We start from the raw sequence: 20,605 nt of genomic DNA on the forward strand, positions 1-20,605 counted from the left end.
TACACAGTTTCTTTTCTTTTTCAGAGGAAATCTTGCTCTGTTGCCAGGTTGGAGTATAGGGAAGGGTATAGTGGCATGATCTCGGCTCACTGCAACTGCCGACTCCCGGGTTCAAGTGATTCTCCTGCCTCAGCCTCCTGAGTAGCTGGGATTACAGGTGCACAGCACCACGCCCAGCTAATTTTTCTATTTTTAGTAGAAACGGGGTTTCACCATGTTCGCCAGGCTGGTCTTGATCTCCTGACCTCGTGATCTGCCTGCCTAGGCCTCCCAAAGTGCTGGGATTACAGGTGTGAGCCACCACACCAGCCCAGAGTTCTTTATATATGTGTATGTGTATGCATACTTATATATTTTTAATAGAGACAGGGTCTTACTATGTTGCCCAGGCTGGTCTTGAACACCTGGACTCAAGCAATCCTCCTGCCTCGGCCTCCCAAAATGCTGGGATTACAGGCATGAGCTATCACACCTGGCTCAGACTTTCTTGAAATTTATACACATAAGCATAGAAAAAAGACTTCAGTAAAATATACCAAAATTTTAAGCTTTTTTTTTAGATTGTGAGACTATGTGTAATTTTTTTTCCTTTTATCTTTTTGTATTTTCCAATTGCTATATAATTATTACGGGGGAAATTCAAAGTAAACATTTTTTTTAAGGCACTGGCTGGTCTTTGGTTAGAAACTGAGTGCCATTTGCTAAGCCTGAGCAATATAAATACCACAGGCCAGGCGCGGTGGCTCACACCTGTAATCCCAGCACTTTGGGAGGCTGAGGCTGATGGATCGCCTGAGGTCTGGAGTTTGAGACCAGTCTGGCCAACATGCCAAAACCCTGTCTCTACTAAAAATGCAAAAATTAGCTGGGCATGGTGGCATACACCTGTAATCCCAGCTACTCTGGAGGCTGAGACACAAGAATCACTTGAACCTGGGAGGTGGAGGTTGCAGTGAGCCTGAGATGGTGGCACTGCACTCCAGCCTGGACGACAGAGCCGGACTCCTGGTGCCTTCATGAGATTGACAGTGTGCTTGTGGCCCAAGGACTTCTTACGCAGGGGTGTCTAGGGTGATCACTGTCAAGCACCCTCACTGAGTGGCCCTAATGACCTAAACCCTAACTGCATCAAGACAGTAAAAGAAGACGGACCATTCTGTTTAACTGCATTGCCTCCCTAGTGTCCTGCCACCCGCCTCCTCCTACTTCCTCCCACTGCTGAAATGGGCAAAGAGAAAGCGCAGTCCTGAAGAAAATAACGCCTTTGCTCTGAAGTTCTCCAGCTGCAGCTCTCCCAGAGCCCTATGAACGCATCCAGGACAAAATCATCTGCTAGGCATCGTTGCTCACATTCTGCACGTGGCCTGCCAAGGCGTAACAGCCAACTGCAGACACATGCTCACCCCTTAGAGCTGGGCATGGCACAGCTGTCTGAGACTCTGCGGATGTGGAGGGGAAGTGAAGGAAAAGCGCTCTCAGCTCCCCAGAGAGGGTGCTCCAATCTTGAGTGTGCTTGGAGAAGCAAGTCTCTTTTTCCGGCTCCTGTCTCCCTTTCAGATTTTAGTAAATGGAATAAAAAACAAAGTTTGCCTCTAAAGAGAGAAAAGATGGCTAGTTGAAGACATGTCGATGACAATACTTGGTGGTCAATTTTATATTTGGAGAGCTGCTCAATGACAATAGCAAGGTGAGAAGTGTCAAATGAGTGGTAACATTTAAACAGTTGGTAAAATATAAATATTATTGCCACCACCAGGAACTCCAAATTACCTAAACACCTAAACAATAAATGTAATTGCTCACTGTACTGAAGGGATGTCACTAAAACAGAAATGACCAGTTGGTTCCCTCTCACTTAACAGACTTGACAGGGAGTGGCTGCCTAGAGTTTCAGGAGGATTCTGAGGCCCTGTGGAAAACATGGGGTCGACTAGCAATGCCTGTCCTGGGTGAAGAGGGCACAGCTGAGGCATGCATCTGCATATTTATCCAAAAGAGATGTAGCACAGGTGATTCTGATCCATAATTCCCCTAGGTGATTAATACTGATCCAAACCATAAGTAGCACTCGACACCTTCCCGCTCCTCAGCTTAGGGTGCCTTATTGAAAAAGACCCAGGAAACCAAGCATGCAGCCATGACCAGCTCTCCAGCATTTGCTGTTCCTCTTCCCAGCTCCTTATCTTACCTCAGATGAAACCAAAACACCTAATGACAGGTCCTTGAGCTGGACGTTTTCTGACTGCTCTTTTAAGAGCTGCTCACTCACTGCCCTTCTGGAAGGGGGAAGGAAGAGCGGCAGTTCTCTGTGGCTTTCTGGACTTCTGAACCTTAGTGCAGGGCCTACGGATTTATTGAGGGTATGTGGGATAAGACACTGGCACTAGAGTCCAGAGGCCAGAGCTCTAGTTAGCTGGGGACCTCTGCCAAGTCACCACCTTGCTGAGCCTCAGTGTCCTTCTCTGTAAAGTGGGAACCACGATACCTGCTCCATCTCGCCGAGTAACTATGGAGATGACATGAGAGACCGAAGCGGCCATCTGCAAGCTGTGGGACTTTATGTAACTAAATGTAATGTAATCTAGTTATCTCGCTTCCAGTATTCAAAGTGCAGTCAGTTCAGTTACTCCGGGTGGGGGCAGGAGGGTTCTGTTGCCCCCCGAGACTCCAGCCCTGTTTCCCCCTCTGTCCTGCTGTGCTTGCTGTGACACCACCTGGCTGTGAATCAGTACCAGAGGAAGAGGAGTGAACTCAACCCACTGGCCTCTTCATTTGATATTGTCGGGCTTGCATTCGGCATTCCACTGAACCAAACATTCTCATTTATCATACTCTGGGTTTAACAGTTCACATTATTAACTAGCTGTAAACTAAATGCACCTGATAGTAATTTAAGCATCCCTTTAGAATGACCCTGTACGGCGGATGCACCTGAATGTGTGTTCTGAGCTAGGGAATCCAGGAGTGGCCAAAAGAGCGTTCCTTATCTATACGAAACACCTGGGCATATGGCCTGTCCCAGGAAAAAGGGGCATTTATAGGGGATTGAGGCCCTCAGTTCTGGGTTAAATGAATGTTGGCAGGTGGAGATCATTAGGGGGAGGGTGTTGAGTGAAAAACCTATATACACTGACTGCAGGTGGCTGCGATTTTCCTGCCTAGCCCACCACCACCGGACTATATGGTTCTTCTGCCCAGCCTGCCGCCACTGGACTGCACGTAAGGCGGTTCTCCTGTCCAGCCCCTGCCACTGGACTCTCTCCCTTTTATGTCAGTACAGTAAAACCCCACATCTCGTTTACTGGCTCTGGGTCTCTTCTTTGGTCTCCTGAACCTGGTGCCTTCCCTACTGAGGTTGAAGGGGGTTTAGGACAGGCACGGCGGCTCACGACTGTAAGCCTAGCACCTTGGGAGGCCGACGCGGGCAGATCATTTGAGGTCAGGAGTTTGAGATCAACCTGGCCAACATGGTGAAACCTTGTCTCTACTAAAATTACAAAAATTAGCTGGGCATGGTCATGGGTGCCTGTAGTCCCAGCTACTCAGGAGGCAGAGGTGAGAGAACTGCTTAAACCCGGGAGACGGAGGTTGCAGTGAGCCGAGATCATGCCATTACACTCCAGCCTGGGTGACAGAGCGAGATTCTGTCTCAACAAAATAAATAAAGGGGGATTGGCACGGCAAATGCAGTATCTTAAGCAGAGTGACACACATTAATTCCTTTGCTCCTCATAATAACCTTGTGTGGTGGGCACCTTTATTGCCCGCCTTTTACAGATAAGACCTGGAGAGGTTGAGCAACTTGCCCAGAGTCACCCAGTAAATGGCAGAGCCAGGATTCAAACCCTAGTGATCTGACGGCAGACTTCACACCCCTTCACAGCGGGCCACCCAGGAGACTCCCATCCAGCTGTTAATACTGTTCCTATTACCTGGAAGTTTCAATGTTTTCTGCTGGGGAATAAATCTTTTTTAAAAATGCAAGGCCGGGCGTGGTGGCTCACACCTGTAATCCCAGCACTTTGGAAGGCCGAGATGGCAGGTCACGAGAGACCATTCTGGCCAACATGGTAAAACCCCATCTCTACCAAAAATACAAAAATTATCCAGGCATGGTGGTGTGCACCTGTGGTCCCAGCGACTCAGGAGGCTGAGGCAGGAGAATTGCTTGAACCCAGGAGGTAGAGGTTGCAGTCAGTGAATATTGTGCCATTGCACTGCAGCTTGGCAACAAAGCAAGATACCATCTCAAAAAAAAATGCAATATGAAATGCTACTGTCTACATTTATGAGGAGGTACAATTTGGAAGCATGGAGAGACGGCACCAGAAACAGACTGCCTGGAATTCTAAGGGATATCTTGTACAGATATGTTGTAATCTAGCATCCACACCTCTATGCTCAATCCCATCTATGGTGGGCAAGTCTAAATTTAACTTCTAGATCCCAATTTTCAGCAGTCAAGAAGAGACAGGCGTATGCACAGACTGGGAAGAATTCTGGAGTCCTGGCTTTTACTGCAACCACACATTCTCATACCGAAAAGGTGGGCCAAAGATGAAAGTGACTGTATATTTAGATTATTCCTAACAGTTATAATCATTTATTCCTATTTCAGTGGCTGGGAAAAACAGCTTATGCTCACTCTGGACAAAAGAGTTGGCACTTCCAGGGTCTCGCTGACCACAAAGCTTCCTTTGAGCGATCGATGATCACATAAGCACTGCTGGGGCCCATCCACCCAAACAGGGTTGCACTCGAAAGGCAGAGCTGCCAACTCTGGAGAATTGAGGTTCCTCAGACCCAAGAGTGTTATCTGTAGGGTCAACTCCAGGTCTTTTGGACAATAGCGTAAACTACGTGAGGTCATACTGAGCTGGCATTTAGCAGCTGCTGTCTCTGAAGGGGGCACTTACTCAGCACAGTGGACTAGAGGGTCTTCGTGAAAGAAGGGGAGGCTGTGTCTGTGCCCTGGAGAGCACAGCCAATCAGCCACGGCTTTGCTGCATTGAGCAAGTGCCCCGTGGCTTCAGAGATCCTCGTAGGCACCTTCCAGGTACTCCCCTTAGGTAGTCTCTCTTCTCTTTCACTATGGGTAGGTGTATATGACATGTTCAGCAATCTATCTCAAACGCAGATGCTGATTCAGCAGGTCTCTAGTGGGACTCAATTCTGCATCACCCACACACTCCCAGTTGACAGGAATACTGTGAGTCCAAGAGCTAAGGGTGGTAGGACTCCAAAGCATTTCGGAAATGTGGCACCATTTATCTTAATGATCATGATGCTGGCGGTACCGAGAAACCTCTGGCGGGGTCCTGGTTGGTCAGTCAGTCTTCTTCACACTAAGGAAAAAAGGGTGGCAAGATGGATGTAGGACCCAAAGGGGCAGGAGGCGGCATTCTCCTACTTTTTGAGGCCATAATACTTTCTAAAAAAGAGAATGGTGGCTGGGCGTGGTGGCTCATGCCTGTAATCCCAGCACTTTGGGAGGCTGAGGCAGGTGGATCACGAGGTCAGGAGATAGAGACCATCCTGGCCAACATGGTGAAACCCTGTCTCTACTAAAAATACAAAAAAATTGTAAATCCCTCTCATCAGACTTTCCCTGACCCACCCAGGCAGCTTCTCACAGGTGGATTCTTTCTCTTTTCCAGGCTCTCGACCAGACTCCATGAGTCGAGGCAAGAGTTGGACTTTTTCTGAGACACAGGGTTTTCCTGTGGGATTTAACTTGTGGCTCTCCAGCCACTTGTGGCAAACTGAAAATATCAATCTTGCTCATGCCAGTGAACTAAAATTAGGGGGATTTTTCTGGCAGAAATGTCTCTCCTCCTTGAGAGAAGAAACACAGAGAGTCACACAGCAACCCCAGGGAGATGACCAGGGCCAATTGAGTGAGAAACTGCAAGGATCACAGGATCCAACTCCAGGCTGGGCGGTGGAAGCAACATCATGCAAACAGCACACAAAACGGCAAGGGCAACAGGGGACCCAGGACCCTAATGTCCACAGCGTTGGTAAGGAGAGGAAGAATCCGCCCAAGGAAGCAATGGTTCCTTGTTAAGCCCGTCACACTTTGAGAGAATTTGAAAGGGCAAAGATAAAGTCTGGTTTTGCCGCCAAATTGGAAATAGTAGGCTATTTCTTCTCTTGTAGACTGTTTTCTACCCAGCAGTACGTCTGTCAGTTGGCACTAAATATAAAACATGAAAAGACTGTGGGGAAAACTGAATGGCATGATCACCATTATTTAGGTCCATAACCATTGTTCTCTAGCTTAATCATGTATGACCAGCAACTGTCAACGGAGGGTCACTTAAGAAAAATACAAGGCTTTAATGATTATCCAACTCACACTTACCAAAGTGACGGAGGGGTGTTTCTGAAGCCACTACTGGTGGCGGCACCTGCTCGTGGGTGCCAGCAACAGCCTGCCTGGTATTGTCATTTGCATACATGTGCATTTGGATATGACGTGCCAGTGGCAAGAAAAAACATAGGTAAAAATCGTACCTCTCTGAGCAGCCAACATTCGCAAGTAGGAGGTCACTGGAGTGCAGTAGCATGTGGGTCACTCGAGGAAAGATGGCCAGCTGCACCCACAGTCATTTACTCATCCAAGAAATATTTCCTAATACCAGTTAGGGGCCAGAAATTGAGACTAAATTTAGCACAGTGTCTGGGTTTTGATAATCCTTTGTGTTCTCAGTCTGATTTCAAAGTTCCCCATGAATCCATAAGACAGCTAAGTCAGTACTGCCCCCATTTTAAAGCTGGGGACACTGAGGCCAAGTGACCTGTTTGAGGTACACAGCATGGCAGCAAGACAAGGCAGAGCTGATCTACCTTCCACCACATGGAGACATACCTAAGGAAATGGAGCTGAGGCAGCCAGGATGAGCCCTTCCTGGACTTCCTCCTGGACCAGCCCCGCCCTTGCTCTGAGCACATCTAGGTCCTGCTATTCTCTAGTGCCACCTCTCATGAAGTCACTGCCTGGCTTTGTCCCTCAATGAGCCTGCTCCTAGTACTTCAAATACACTGGAAGCCACAGAGTTTCATTAAAAAACATATTTTCTGATGATGTGATCACAGAAAACTTAGAAACTGTGGTAAAGAAGAAAACAAAAATCATCCATCACCGTGAGCACTTTGGTCATGTGCCCCTCTAGGAGGACAGGAGCTCCTCTTAGGAGCCTCGCCTTTAACACAGTGAGTTATGTGGATCAGGTGCTCAGTAAATGTTTGTAATTTTACCAAAACCAATGTTGATAAACTTTTGACTTACCCTTCTAATGCCTTTTCATGCTGAAATCACTTAGCGAATTGTTTTCTCTCCATCAAAAATCTAAGGTTCTCCCAAATGGTAACCTGCTCACTTCTCGTTAGTTAGTTTGTCTAGTATCCTCATCCCCTCCAATCACACTAACATTGATTTAGCGTCTACCGTGGATAACACACTGTACTGAGTACCCAACAAAAATGCCATTAATCTTCACTGCAACCCTAAGGGAACATCATTTTTAATTTTCTACTTTTACAAATGAACAGAGAATCAGGGAGGTTAAGTAACTTGTCTAAGGTCACACAGCCAGCAAGGGGTAGAATTGAGACTTAAATCTGGGTAGCCTGCCAACGGAGCTTGGGTTCTTCATGACTGAAGTACCTGTTCCCTCATAATTGGGTTAAGAGGTGGCCAGCAACCCCCTGCAGAACATGCTCACAGAAACAACTCCCCCAAGAGTCAGGAGAGTGCAGTAGGCAGGGCAAGGAATGGGACTCCCTCACTTGCTGTGCACGGCATCTAGCAGAGTGTCTGGACCCTAACAGGTGCTCTGTCTTGTGATGGGGTTCCTCTGTACACTTATGTGGCCATCTCTCCTACCAGAAAATCCGTTCCTTGAGGGCAAGACCTGGGCTTTCCGTGCCCGGCCCCTCGCCCTTGGAAGTGGTGTTTTGGCAACGGCAGACGATGGATACATTTTGTTGAAAACATGATGAGGAAGTAGAGGGAAGATAAAGGAATAAGATGGTTTAAACCAAAAAAAAAGGAGACCTTTTCTTAAATTTTCAAATCCAACAATAGACTTCTTGAAGGGAAGGGAAACTTTCAGACACTGATTGTTTCAGTTGGGGGAAATGCTAGCCAGTGAAAGGGGGACAGCGTGTATAGCTATGAAGTCTGTATTTCTTTTTTTTTTTTTTAAACAGGTCTCACGCTGTCACCCAGGCTGGAGTACAATGGTACGATCATGGCTCACTGCAGCCTCCACTTCCTGGGCTCAAGCTATCCTCTCACTTCAGCCTTCTAGGTAGCTGGGACCACAAGAGTGCCTGGCTATATATATATATTTTTTTCTACAATAAAAATAAAGATGCTGTGCCAGGTCTCATTTACATATGGCTAGACTGGTTGCCAAAATACAACCAGAGACTTGGTAAAGAAAAACAGCACAGTGATTCCTGGCTGAAGCTCCCCTTCCCAGGTGTGACAGTTCTCTCCACATGGCCCAGGCTGGTTTCAAACCGCTGGCCTCAAGAGATCCTGCCACCTCAGCCTCCCAGAGTGTTGAAATCACACACATGTGCCACCATGCCCGGCCCAAAGTTTGTAGGCTGAAAGTACAGACAGAGTGCTAAAGTGGCGCAGCCTCAGCCCTGTGGGCAGGACCACTGAGGAAGGCCAGAGTTGATGCCACTTTTTTGGCCCACGGATGCAAGAGTGCCGAAGCTCTGGCAAAGTTAACGGAATTTGTCTGATGTTCCAAAGGACAGTAGGAGGCTGTCAACAAACTGGTACTGACCTCTCTGAAGAGACTGCAAGGGCCAGGGGCTGGCAATGGGGTGTCCAAGGGAAAAGAGGGGTGCAGAGCCTGGGATGGGACTGCTCTAAGACAAAGGCAAAAACACTCCTCCTGGGGCTGGCCCACTATAAACGAAAAAGCAGCTGCATGGATTTCATCAGATTCCCACACATTTTCAGGGAAATGATGTGCTGGTTTCACCCAATTGATAAAATCTGTAGCATTTGGGTAAGCGTTTCTTCAACAGATACTTTCAACTGTGACAACAGCAACAAAACCCTTACCCATGTCTTATTTCTAACAAAACTCCCTTATATAAAACAAACAGATAAATGGCGCCTTCGAGAAGCAGTGCTCTATTTGGTCGAGGTGGGGAGCGTCAAAGTTTCTCCAGGGATCTCTGCGGTCCTTTATTTGGGTTTGTGACACTCCCTCTCATCCGGTCTCGGGTGCATCCTGAGTGGGAGAAGCCCTAGGCCTTCAGCACTTCATCTTGCCCAACCCAGGAAGGTGCCTCCCACCAGCCTTGCCCTGGAGTCAAATAGGCCCCATCAGAGGGCGGCCCAGCCCATAAACCTCCCCACCAAAGGGCGCGTTGTGCCAGGTCAGGACCTCCTCACCTGGAGAGCCACATTCCTGCCCATGAGGTAAAGCTCCACTTCAGAAAGGAAACCCAGAAGCCCAGCAACAGCAAATCAAAGCTAGGGGACCCCCTGTGACACATCTCAGTGCCACCTGAAAGAACATTTTCAACCAATCCAGCTGCTTTCAGCTACATATCCAGGTCTCTTTTGGACTGCATTTGTTTTCTCATTTACATGTGGCTAGCCTGGTTGCCAAAATACAACCAGAGGCTTGGTAAAGAAAAACAGCACACTGACTCCTGGCTGGAGCTCCCCTTTCCAGGTGAGCCAGTTCTGCAGGGATGCTGCCCGCCACCACAGATAACAGCCCCATTTAGAGCAGCTGGCGGCAGGCGGGTGAGTGAGCCCCTGTGAGGAAACCTGCTGCAAAGTGAACATCATTTGCTAACAGGTATTCTTCTAGCTAAAATTTAGAGGAATCAGCTGGGCAGGGTGGCTCACACCTGTAACCAGCACTTTGGGAGGCCAAGGCAGGTGAATCACGAGGTCAAGAGATTAAGACCAGCCTGGCCAACGTGGTGAAACCCTGTCTCTACTAAAAATACAAAAAAATTAGCTGGGTGTGGTGGCACATGCCTGTATTCCCAGCTACACAGGAGGCTGAGGGAGGAGAATCGCTTGAACCCAGGACGCCGAGGATGCAGTGAGCTGAGATCACATCACTGCACTCCAGCCTGGGGACAGAGCAAGACGCTGTCTCCAAAAAAAAAAAAAAAAAAAAAAAAAAAAAAAAAATTAGAGGAATCAATTTATTTTTAATTTTGCTTAATATGATCTCTCTTCTTCAATGTTTAACAGACATTTAAAACACTGACATGTCCAAAATTGAGCTCTGGCAGTACCAATCCCAAACTCCTCACTCCTTACCCCCGCCCCCGCTCCCATCCCCGCAGCCTTCTCCAGCTCAGTAAATGTCTAGGCCATTCCCTTCACTGCTCAGGCAAGAAACTCAGGAGTCATCCTTCTCTCCCTTTTTCCCACATGCCACTTCTGATCCCCCAGCAAGTCCAGCTGGGTCTACTCTCAAGGCATCTCTAGAATCCAACCCCTCACCCCACCTCTGACGTGACTGTCCCAATCCAGACCACCATCATCTCTCATCTGGATGACATCAATGGCCTCCTCAATGGCCTCTCCGTCCCTCCCCTTACACAGCCTATTCTCAACACAGTCAACAGAGGGACCCTTTACAATGTGAAGTCAGGTCACGTCCTCTTCTGCCTAACCCCTTGGGTGGCTCCCCATCACTCAAGAGTAAGAGCCCATGTCCTTCTGTGATTGCTAGGGATTCTCCCAGAATCCCTCAGGCTCACCTCTTTCTACTTTCTTCAGCCACAATGGCCGCTCCTGCTCCCTGGACACAGGTGTTCTCCAACGCCGAGGCCTCCATACCTGCTGCACTCCCACCTAAAGCGCTACTCCCCTGGATTTCCCCATGGCCCACTCTGTACTCCAAGTTTTTACTCAAATGTTACCTTCTCAGCAAAACCTTCTCTGGTTCCCTACTCAAAAATTCCAGGACGCTTGACACTTTTCACCCCTTTCCCTGATTTCTTTCCTTTCTCTTGGCAGTTAATTACTAGCATCATTTCACGACACTGTGTGTGTCCCTGTCTATCCTGTCTCCCCCCGCACTGAAGCACAGGCACTGTGAGATCTAAGCCTCTCATGCTTTAGTTCCAGTGCCAGGAACAAAGCAGTACACAGTGCCATGTGCCTAGTGGGTACCCAATACATATTTATTGAATGAATGAAAGTGGGACAGACTGGTACTTTTAAGTCAAATATCTATTTTGAATGTGCCAAACTGGCTTAGAAAATTAACAAACAAAAAAGGGATTTCAGTGGCTTCTGTCACTCTAGGTGATTTCTATCATTTGTCTAACCAAATGATAGAAATCAGAGTGACAAAAGCCACTGAAATCTCATTTCTTATAATGGTGCACAAGGGCCTGGGATCAACTCTTCCACTGAGAATGACTAAAAAAGCTGAACTAAGTATGAAAAATACCTTCTTAAATATAAAGTATTAACCAGGAGACTACGTAAATCAAACATAAAAAGCTGCTTTTGTCCTGAGGGCATTTGCTGACCTGGAAGAAGCAGCTAGGAACTTCACTGCTTGCTCGGCCTGCTCTAAGAGCTAGAGGGACCAAAGTCAAAGCCCAGGGTTTTCCAAAGGAGCAGACTCGACACCAACCCCACTTGAAGCTGGGCCCCCCAGAGGCCCACACCTTAATAATGAGGAAGAGCCAGAAGAGACCAGGCCTGCAGCCTGCCCCTCACCCCTGGGAGCCTTTGGAGAACCCCAAGCCTTAAACTGTGCTAAGGTGTCTCAGACTAATAGGCCCCCAAGTCCTGAAAGAAGCCAACAAAAATCCTCTCTGGAGGAAGGTACTATCATCACAGGCCTCACTTTATTCCTACATGCAAACTTTCAAATACAGTAACTAGCACACAGAGATAATCCCACTCACAGAGAAACAAGATACCAGGTTTGAGAACCAGCTTAAACAAAAGAAGACAAAACAGACGTACAAAAGGAAGTATCATCAGACACAGTCTACTATGCAACCAAGCTTACTATCATCAAAGAAACAGAAGACAAGCTTGAAAACTGCAGCAGAGCAGACAGCATTAAAAAGATTTGAAAAATAAACAGACATTCTAGTGAATACCACTGAACATGCGCAGTATTTACAGTGGGCAGGTAACTGAACTTAGGGGAAACATTGAGATGCTGGTGATGTGACTTTATTTTCCAATGAAGATAGAGGGAAATAGGTAATCTTCAAAATAGGAGTATTCATTTTACAGGTTTATCAGCTAGAATGAAAACAAGACTGTCAGCTAGCCACAGAAATATACATTCCCAAATCCCAAAAGGGAAAAACAAACAGTAAGCTCATAGAAGAGACTTTTTAAAAATAGAAAAGAATAGAGCCAGTATCCAGTTTCATCCTTTCCATACCCACAAACATGGAGGTATTAATATAACCTATAAACAGCTTCCCGGCAACCCCCAAATACACGCCCCACTATTATAAAAGAACCTCCATCCGGCTCGCAAGTGCTGTGGTTCTAAATCTCCTGGAGGAGAACAGGAATATTCAGTTGTCTCATAAAGAATCTGTTTGCTTCCCCCCCATCAGGGATTCTCAACTCAACTCAAGTGATGCTAGAAATAACCAGCATCCCCGCAGCAAACAGCTGTGTCACATCCCGTCCCCTCCTCCCACCCTCGGCCTCTCTATACCCGTGCTATCTCTAAGCCACAGGGCCGACAAGAGAAAAACAATTAGTCATCCCAGGTTTTGCCCACCTTCCCCACCGCCCCTGTTATTCTAAACACAATCACCATAGAAAACATGCGGTGGTTAGAAGCCAAGCAGGCACCTACAGGTCTGAAAGACTTGAAGACTTTTTCCAGGACTTCGTGGAGCGTCTTCTTGCCGCAGGAGGAGATGTAATCCTGTGCTAGCTGCAAGAAAGGCAGGCAGTCCTCGCTCTCACTCCACACGTGCTGCGTGCCCACGGGCAGTGAAAGGAGAAAACAAAGACACAGAGTCACTACACTCAGTGTGAAGTTCAGAAAAGCCAAGCAGATTTTTTAATGACATGAATTTGATGAAGGCCTCCATTACATTCATTCTTGATTTGTTTGCACCAAATCGGATGAAAAACTGTCTAAGCCCCCAAGCTTTTGGTCCCTACCTCACTTGCTCTGTTCGCCATCAGATCTGCTCCTACACAGTAAAGAGGGCAGGGGGTGGCCATTCCTCGCCAGTGATTTCCATTGTTCACCTTCTTGCGCAGGCTAAGGGCTGTTTTCAGACATGAGGAAGGGGAAACCAGACCTTTGCCTTCAAAATCCTAAACTTTGCTTTCAGCTATGGCTGAAAGATTACTTAAGCATAGTTTGTAAGCATTAACTTGGAACAAGACATTCTTTACCCAGATTGGCCTGTGAGTGGGGTTGGTGGTAAATTTACTTCCAAATGAAAAGAACTTAGGAGAACCCGCCTAGTCACCATTACGTCAGTGGGAAACAAAGGCTTTCCAAAAACTTCCCTTCCCTAAAATACTTTCAGAGGGCATCACACCAAAGCATGATTTCACAATCTAACACGTACTAAGGAGACTGGTTTTATGTTTTCTATTTCTATTTCTTTTCTTGTTTTTTTTTTTTGGTCTGTGACACAGGGTTTCACTCTGTTGCCCATGCTGGAGTGCAGTGGTGCGATCTTAGCTCACTTGAACCTCCACCTCTCGGGCTCAAGTGATCCTCCCACCTCAGCCTCCTGAGTAGCTGGGATTACAGGTGCACACCACCACACCCGACTAATTTTTTGTATTTTTGGTAGAGACAGGGTTTTGCCATGGTGCTCAGGCTGGTCTTGATCCACCTGCCTCAGCCTCCCAAAGTGCTGGGATTACAGGCATGAGCCACCATACCCAGTTTAGGTTTTATTTTTTCCAAAAGCTGGATAAGGCTTCTTTCCATGTGAGGATATTTATTTTTGCTCCTCTTTAAAACTAGGCAAGCCTCTTCCATAATGTTCAAAGATCTGGAACAAGGCTAAGAAACAGGTTTGAGCATTTTCAATGCAGAAGCCCCTGCCCTGCATATCTAAGTGAGTTGGGAACACAGGGTTACCAGGGTAACATCAGAGTAACTGTCAGGTACCAAGGATCGATCTTTAGTGGGTACAGGTCCATGACAGCTCAACACTGGCAAAAAAAAGTGTTGACGTCTGGGAGAAAGGAAGACGTCTGGCAGATAAGAACAGGATGTAGGGGCTAGATAGCAGGATATGAGACTTATTTGGAGAAATGGTCCATGGCAAGCACGCACTTGCCCTCTTCTAGTAATACAAACGACTGGGGCACCACTTCAGAAAGTTATATCCCTACCACTCAATAAACACATTTACTCTCCTTCCTTCTTACTGCAGGGTTTCTGAGAACTAGACCTATAGACTAAAATACTGCCCAGATTCAAATGAGAAGAACTAGGTGCCCATGTACCATCTTTATACCCCAATTATCTACATTTCATAGTTGTAAAGGTCCATTTCCGACACACGTTGCTCTCATGCCAGCAGACTTCTCTGGTAGCTTCCCCAACCCAATAATGACACCGTCTGGGCTCTCTAGTTTTAAAGAACAGCTCAAATGTTCTTCCCTACTAATTAGAGACCCTTAAAGCTGTCAAACCACTGCAGTGTCATTTATGTAATAGTCTCTTCCATTGTACAAAAGTATAACAGTACAAAGTACTTGTATATCCATTATGTCACTTGATTCTTAATCAGTGGAGATTCTGCAAGAACAACAAAAGTTCTACTTTAGTAAGTTCTGCTCAGCATCCATTTTCATACTCAAATGTGTAAAAGTTCCAGCTTATTTCAAATTATTACCCAAGTTAAAGAGGGGGTTAACATCCAGTACCACATTTCAGAAAACTTTAAGTCTGTCCTCTGTAGACTTGGGAAGATGACAGAAAGAGGTAAAAGCTGAGTAAGTGCCTGGCACAGTGCCTGGCTGGCATGCAGTGAATATTCTACTGAATATGGTGGGCGTTAAGTACCTTCTTTCCCCCTTCGCATCTCCAGGAGGATGGGGGAGGCAGAGGGGAAGGGGTGGGCTTACCATCTGCCACAAGGCTACGGTCACACAATGAGTAATCGGACACCCAGTGTGACTTCACCGAGAGCACTGCCCGAGGCAACTTGGGTTGAGGTTAATTCAGAAGCAGGTGCATCTATGAAAAGCTTGTATGCCTACTTTGTTAAAAAGTAAGTACACTTGGGCTTTAAATTACAAAGTAAACTAAGAAAAGTATATCACTCAAACAATAACAGAATCGCAAATTGCAGTGTAGCCACTGTTTGGTAATCAGGCAGTTTATTTAGCTAAGTGTTTTTAAGGCATTTCTAATCTCATGAAGAGACTGTTTGTGCCACAATTGCCATTACTCTATTTTTAGAGCAGTTTATTTAGGACTATATGTTGGCGGAAGACTTAACACCCATGAAAGGACCTTCTGTCTAAATTTCCTTCATTTGGCTATCTATCTCCACCTGTATTCCCAGTTCCGTTAGGTTTTCGGGTTCAAAAAACGTTGTACTGAATCCTGGTACACATGATAGAGTGGCATGGGGTTTGGACTCAGACAGATCCAGGTGTACACAGTCACTTAAAAGACATCATTTACTAAATGCCAGTCATCTCATATCCATTGTATCTGGAAACAAGGAAGTGTTCCATTTAAAATTCCTTCCTTCCAAAATGAATCAAGGCAGCTGACAAAGTAGCACAGGATACAAGACAAAATGACCTAAAAAAAAAAAAAAAAGTCTGGGGCTGGGCGCGGTGGCTCAAGCCTGTAATCCCAGCACTTTGGGAGGCCGAGGCGGGTGGATCATAAGGTCAAGAGATCGAGACCATCCTGGTCAACATGGTGAAACCCCGTCTCTACTAAAAATACAAAACATTAGCTGGGCATGGTGGCGCGTGCCTGTAATCCCAGCTACTCAGGAGGCTGAGGCAGGAGAATTGCCTGAACCCAGGAGGCGGAGGTTGCGGTGAGCTGAGATCGCGCCATTGCACTCCAGCCTGGGTAACAAGAGCGAAACTCCGTCTCAAAAAAAAAAAAAAGAAAAGACAAAGGAAGGAAAATAAGATCCAAGAGTGAGACTAGAACAAGCAGAACAAGGTATGAGGGCCTGGCTACTTGCTACAGATGGGACACAGATCTGACAGCAAAGCTTTCTAAGTAGCCCATGCAGAGAGAGAGGCACCATTAATCCCACGAGGTGGTGTCCACAGATAAAACAGATGTGCTCTTCAGGAAAATTAAGAGGCAGGGGTGTTGGAGGCAGAACACATATTCTATTAGGAAAATACAAGGGACCATTCCAAAACCAAGGGGAGCAGAGAGACCATCGAGGGGCAGGGCTGGTGCTCCTGAAAAGAGGATCTAGTCCTGTACAAAGACAAATGGACAACTGAAGGCCCAGAGCCCTGTGCCACTGGGTGTGACCGCAGTAACTTCAACTTGGAAAATATTTTAAGCATGTGTAACCAAATACTCATTTTGGTCAGGAAAAAAACTATAGCAGGAATCAGAATCTCTAGCTCTGAACAGTGCAATGCTCTGGCAAACATGAATCTGGGTATGGAAAGCACTGACTCTACATTAAGGTAGGAGTCAGTGCATGGGCAGCCTGCAGGCCTCCCTTGGACAAAAGGAGAAACACCAGGAAGGCTTCAGGGAGCACAGGGAAGCAGGGGTTCTCGAGCTTCAGTGTGGATCAGAGTGGGGTGGTGAGAGGCAGAGTTTAACTTGCCAACTGAGAAAAGTGTATCACTCAAACACAATAACAGCATTGCAAGGTAACCACCACTGCTTGGTAATCAGTTTAGCTAATGAACTATTCAGTGGGCTGAGAATGTACACAGTTCCCAGGTGATGCTCATGTGGCGGGTTCTGGGACCACACTTGGAGAACCACACCATGGGCACAGCAGAACTTTGGCTAATTACGTATTTGAAGTGGGGAGGGGGTGATGTGACATTTAAATATCTTTCTGGGAGAACTACAGCAGTTGCCAATACTGACTACAGCCAACTCCAAATCTCAGGCTGGCCTCAGCTGCAGTGAGGTGGCTGCTGTCGGACATACCCTGAGTGGCCTACTCTTTCCTACAGAAAATCCCTGATAGGAACTTTGATTTGAGTAGAGGCCATCTCAAAGATCTCTCATCTTCCTGTGAGATCAGGGAAGTTTATTACAAAAGCCTGCCCAGCTGAAAACAATATAACTATGTCACCTGCAAACAGGAAAATGAGCACCTTTCTGCTTTTTATAGTGTAGATGACAACAGCCAGTTTATCAAAAAGTGGTCTCAGATCATTAAGATAATTCAATCCTACAGGCATTTTTGGGGGGAGCTCAATGTGTGTGCCTTACTATTCTACGTCCTGGTGGGAATACAGCTGGACTTCCTGGTGCTTAAGCAGGGTGGGGGTGGCAGAGGAGGTAAGAACACACTCCTGTGTCTCCTCCCTCTGAGGCCCTTGCTCTGGGACTTAATATAGTACTGAAGTGGGGGTTTTCTGCCACTCAGTACCAAGGGAGTCCATTTTGAATTGGTATGTCATAATCCAAAATGGATCCCTGGCCGGGCCTGGTGGCTCACACCTGTAATTCCAACGTTTTGAGAGGCCAAGGCAGAAGGGTTGCTTGAAGCAAGGAGTTCAAGACCACCTGGTCAACACAGCAAGACTCCAGTCTCCACGAAAAATAAGAAAAATAGCTGAGTGTGGTGGCACATGCCTGTAGTCCTGGCTACTTGGGAGGCTGAAGCATCCTGCTGCTTCAGGAGTCTGAGGTTATGGTAAGCTCTGATCACACCACTGTACCCACCATGGGCAAGAGTGAGACCCTGTCTCTAAAACAAAATACCAGAACAAAACCCTGATTCTTGTCCTCGCAACATATGGCAGGAGAAGATAAAAGCCACAATCCACCACATGCCTCCTGACATATTTCTGCACAGGTGGGAGGAGCACAGCTGGCCATACCTAGGACTAGCCCAATCTTTGTGTCAGCCACTGACCTATTTTACCAGTGAGGAAACTGAGGCTCAGAGAGGTTAACTAACTTGCCTGTGGTCACATAGGGAACAAGGGCACAGCCAGAATGTCAATAGAGGTGTGCACACCCTTTCAACCACACTTTGTGTACAATGTTTGACCTAAGCCTCACTGCGCTCATTTGTAAGTCACAGAAAATAATTATATTTACAGGGTGAATCTAAAGATTTCAGGAGACAACCTGTAGACTGACTCTCATTTAATAGGGGCCCAATAAGCCCTTACTCCCATCTACTTGAGCTCATATTAACATAGCAACTTTCATCATGACTACCATTTAAAGAATATACAAAGGACCTATCATTTTTCCAGAAACAGCCTCTCTATATGAACAGGCATGGCCACTGTGGAATGCCTTATGTCTACCCAGCACTCCACATGCACAACTCATTTCATCCTCACACTCATCATGTAACACAGGCATGACAGTCCCGATCTGACAGAGGAGGAAACTGGGTAGAGTTTAAATCAGACAAGAAAGTACTTTCTCTCCACTATACCATCACATACGCGTGACTCAATCTCATTTAAATAAGTTCTATTTTCTTTCTCCAAAATGAGAAGGCTGTTATTTGATCACATAGTTAATAATAACAATGTGCTCAGACTACAAATGGGGGAAAATACACACACACACACACACACACACACACACACACACACACCCCTCTATAAACACTCACATGTAAAATTAACTCATAGTCCTCCCATAAATAAAACCTTTTTCTTTAACAATATCATGATTACTATCTTTGTTTTTGTACTGAAGCAGGATTAAACTACAAAATGTTAGAGCCCAACTTGTCTCTGATTGGGCTGACAGGAAAGCCTGGGCAATCTGGGAAATGAGCCCCTCCCTCTCTCCCAAAATCATCAGGATCCCGGCTGCCCCCAAAGGGGGCCTTTGTTCAGACAGCTCATTTCTCCTGGCCTAGGACAAGGAGGGAACACAGCTGGTGCTCCCGTGCCTAGGAGTGCCCCCTCTGTTTATCTGGCATCCAAGTGGCTGTTGACACCCCATTCCAAGCCTACCAAGCCCCTAGGACCTTCCAACTTGGCAGAAAGAGCTCCTTGATCCCCTCTCAGCAGGGCCAGGAGCCCTCCCTTGTCAAACCTGCAGAGCCAGGCAGGGTGGCCACGACCTTGAATTCCCTCTACACACAGGCCACTAGCAGCTTCGTTTTACCCCACGCTCTGATCACAGGCCATCCAGACAGGGGCCCCAGGCAGGGGCAGTTTGGAAAGGGACAGCATGGAAGGGATGGCCTGTGGAGAGTGAGACAGAGAAACAGTGTGCAGGGGACCCAAAATGAAGGAAAAATAAAAAGATGTCCTTGATCATGGGCCCCTGACCCCGCCTGTGGGCCATTCTACATGGTGGAAAGGACAGGCCTCTGGGCTCAAGTCCTTACTTTGTCACTTCTTACTGGCACAGTCCTGCATGAGTCCCTTAAACTCGCTGAGCCTCAGTTTCTTTGCCTATAAAGCGGAAATAATAGTATCTACCTCGATGAATTTTTGTGAGGCCTAATAAGAAGCCACCCTTGAACTCAGTCTGGATTGGGTCCCCTGTTGTCACTCCTGGGATGCCACGTATCCAATACAGGGCTGGAGTTCAAACTGCTCTACCACTTATTAACTGTGGGAAAGTTAGTAAAGTTTGCCATGCCTCAGTTTTTTCCTCTGTAAAATAGAGATAATTATAGAGATTACCTTGTCAGAGTACTAAAGTTAAATGAGACCGGGCGAGATGGCTCACGCCTGTAATCCCAGCACTTTGGGAGGCTGAAGCAGATGGATCATGAGGTCAAGAGATCGAGACCAGCCTGGCCAACATGGTGAAACCCCATCTCTACTAAAAATACAAAAATTAGCTGGGTATGGTGGTGCGCGCCTGTAGTCCCAGCTACTTGGGAGGCTGAGGCAGGAGAATTGCTTGAACCTGGGAGGCAGAGGTTGCAGCAGCGAGCCAAGATCACACCACTGCACTCCAGCCTGGGCGACAGAGCAAGACTCCATCTCAAAAAAAAAAAGAAACAACAACCAAAAAAAACATGAAGTTAAATGAGTTGGCGTATGCAAATGCCGAGAGCCACGTCTGCTACATGGTAAACTGAACATAAGTGATGGCTGTTATTATTATTCTTTGAATTCTTGACACTTGACATGTCTTCTAAACTAGACTATAATTTATTCATCCTTACAGATATGTACTAAGCACCCATCATGTTTGGATGTTGCTCCAAATGCCAGGACACAGATAACACAGACAAGGCTTCTGCTCTCATGAAGCTTAGAGTCCAGTGAAGGAGGCAGAAAACCAAAAAGAGAATGCCAAGTCTAATAAGTGCTATGAGAAGAAGGTGAGGTGAAAGAACATGTGGTCAGGAAGGTTTCTCTTGGGCCTCAGGAGCCTCAAGGAGCCAGCTGTGTAAAGAACTGGGGCCAGGGGGTCTAGGCAGACAGAACACACACGCCAAGGCCTTGAGGCAG

At 46.8% G+C, this 20,605-nt stretch overlaps 1 protein-coding gene across 3 annotated transcripts in view; it reads right to left on the reverse strand.

The window, feature by feature from the left end:
- Nucleotides 1-20,605, reverse strand: part of MTURN (maturin, neural progenitor differentiation regulator homolog) — a 31,799-nt gene that overhangs the window by 5,845 nt on the left and 5,349 nt on the right. For 2 of the 3 annotated variants that reach the window (XM_032286898.1, XM_032286900.1), the window contains one exon: nt 12,852-12,974. The exons of the other annotated variant lie outside the window; for it this stretch is intronic. In XM_032286898.1, coding sequence (XP_032142789.1) covers nt 12,852-12,974 — 123 coding nt within the window. The remainder of the gene's footprint in view (nt 1-12,851; nt 12,975-20,605) is intronic. 3 annotated transcript variants of the gene reach the window in all.

Source organism: Sapajus apella, unplaced genomic scaffold, assembly GCF_009761245.1.
Source record: "Sapajus apella isolate SASKATOON/1434 unplaced genomic scaffold, GSC_monkey_1.0 scaffold19, whole genome shotgun sequence".
NCBI classification, from domain to species: domain Eukaryota; kingdom Metazoa; phylum Chordata; class Mammalia; order Primates; family Cebidae; genus Sapajus; species Sapajus apella.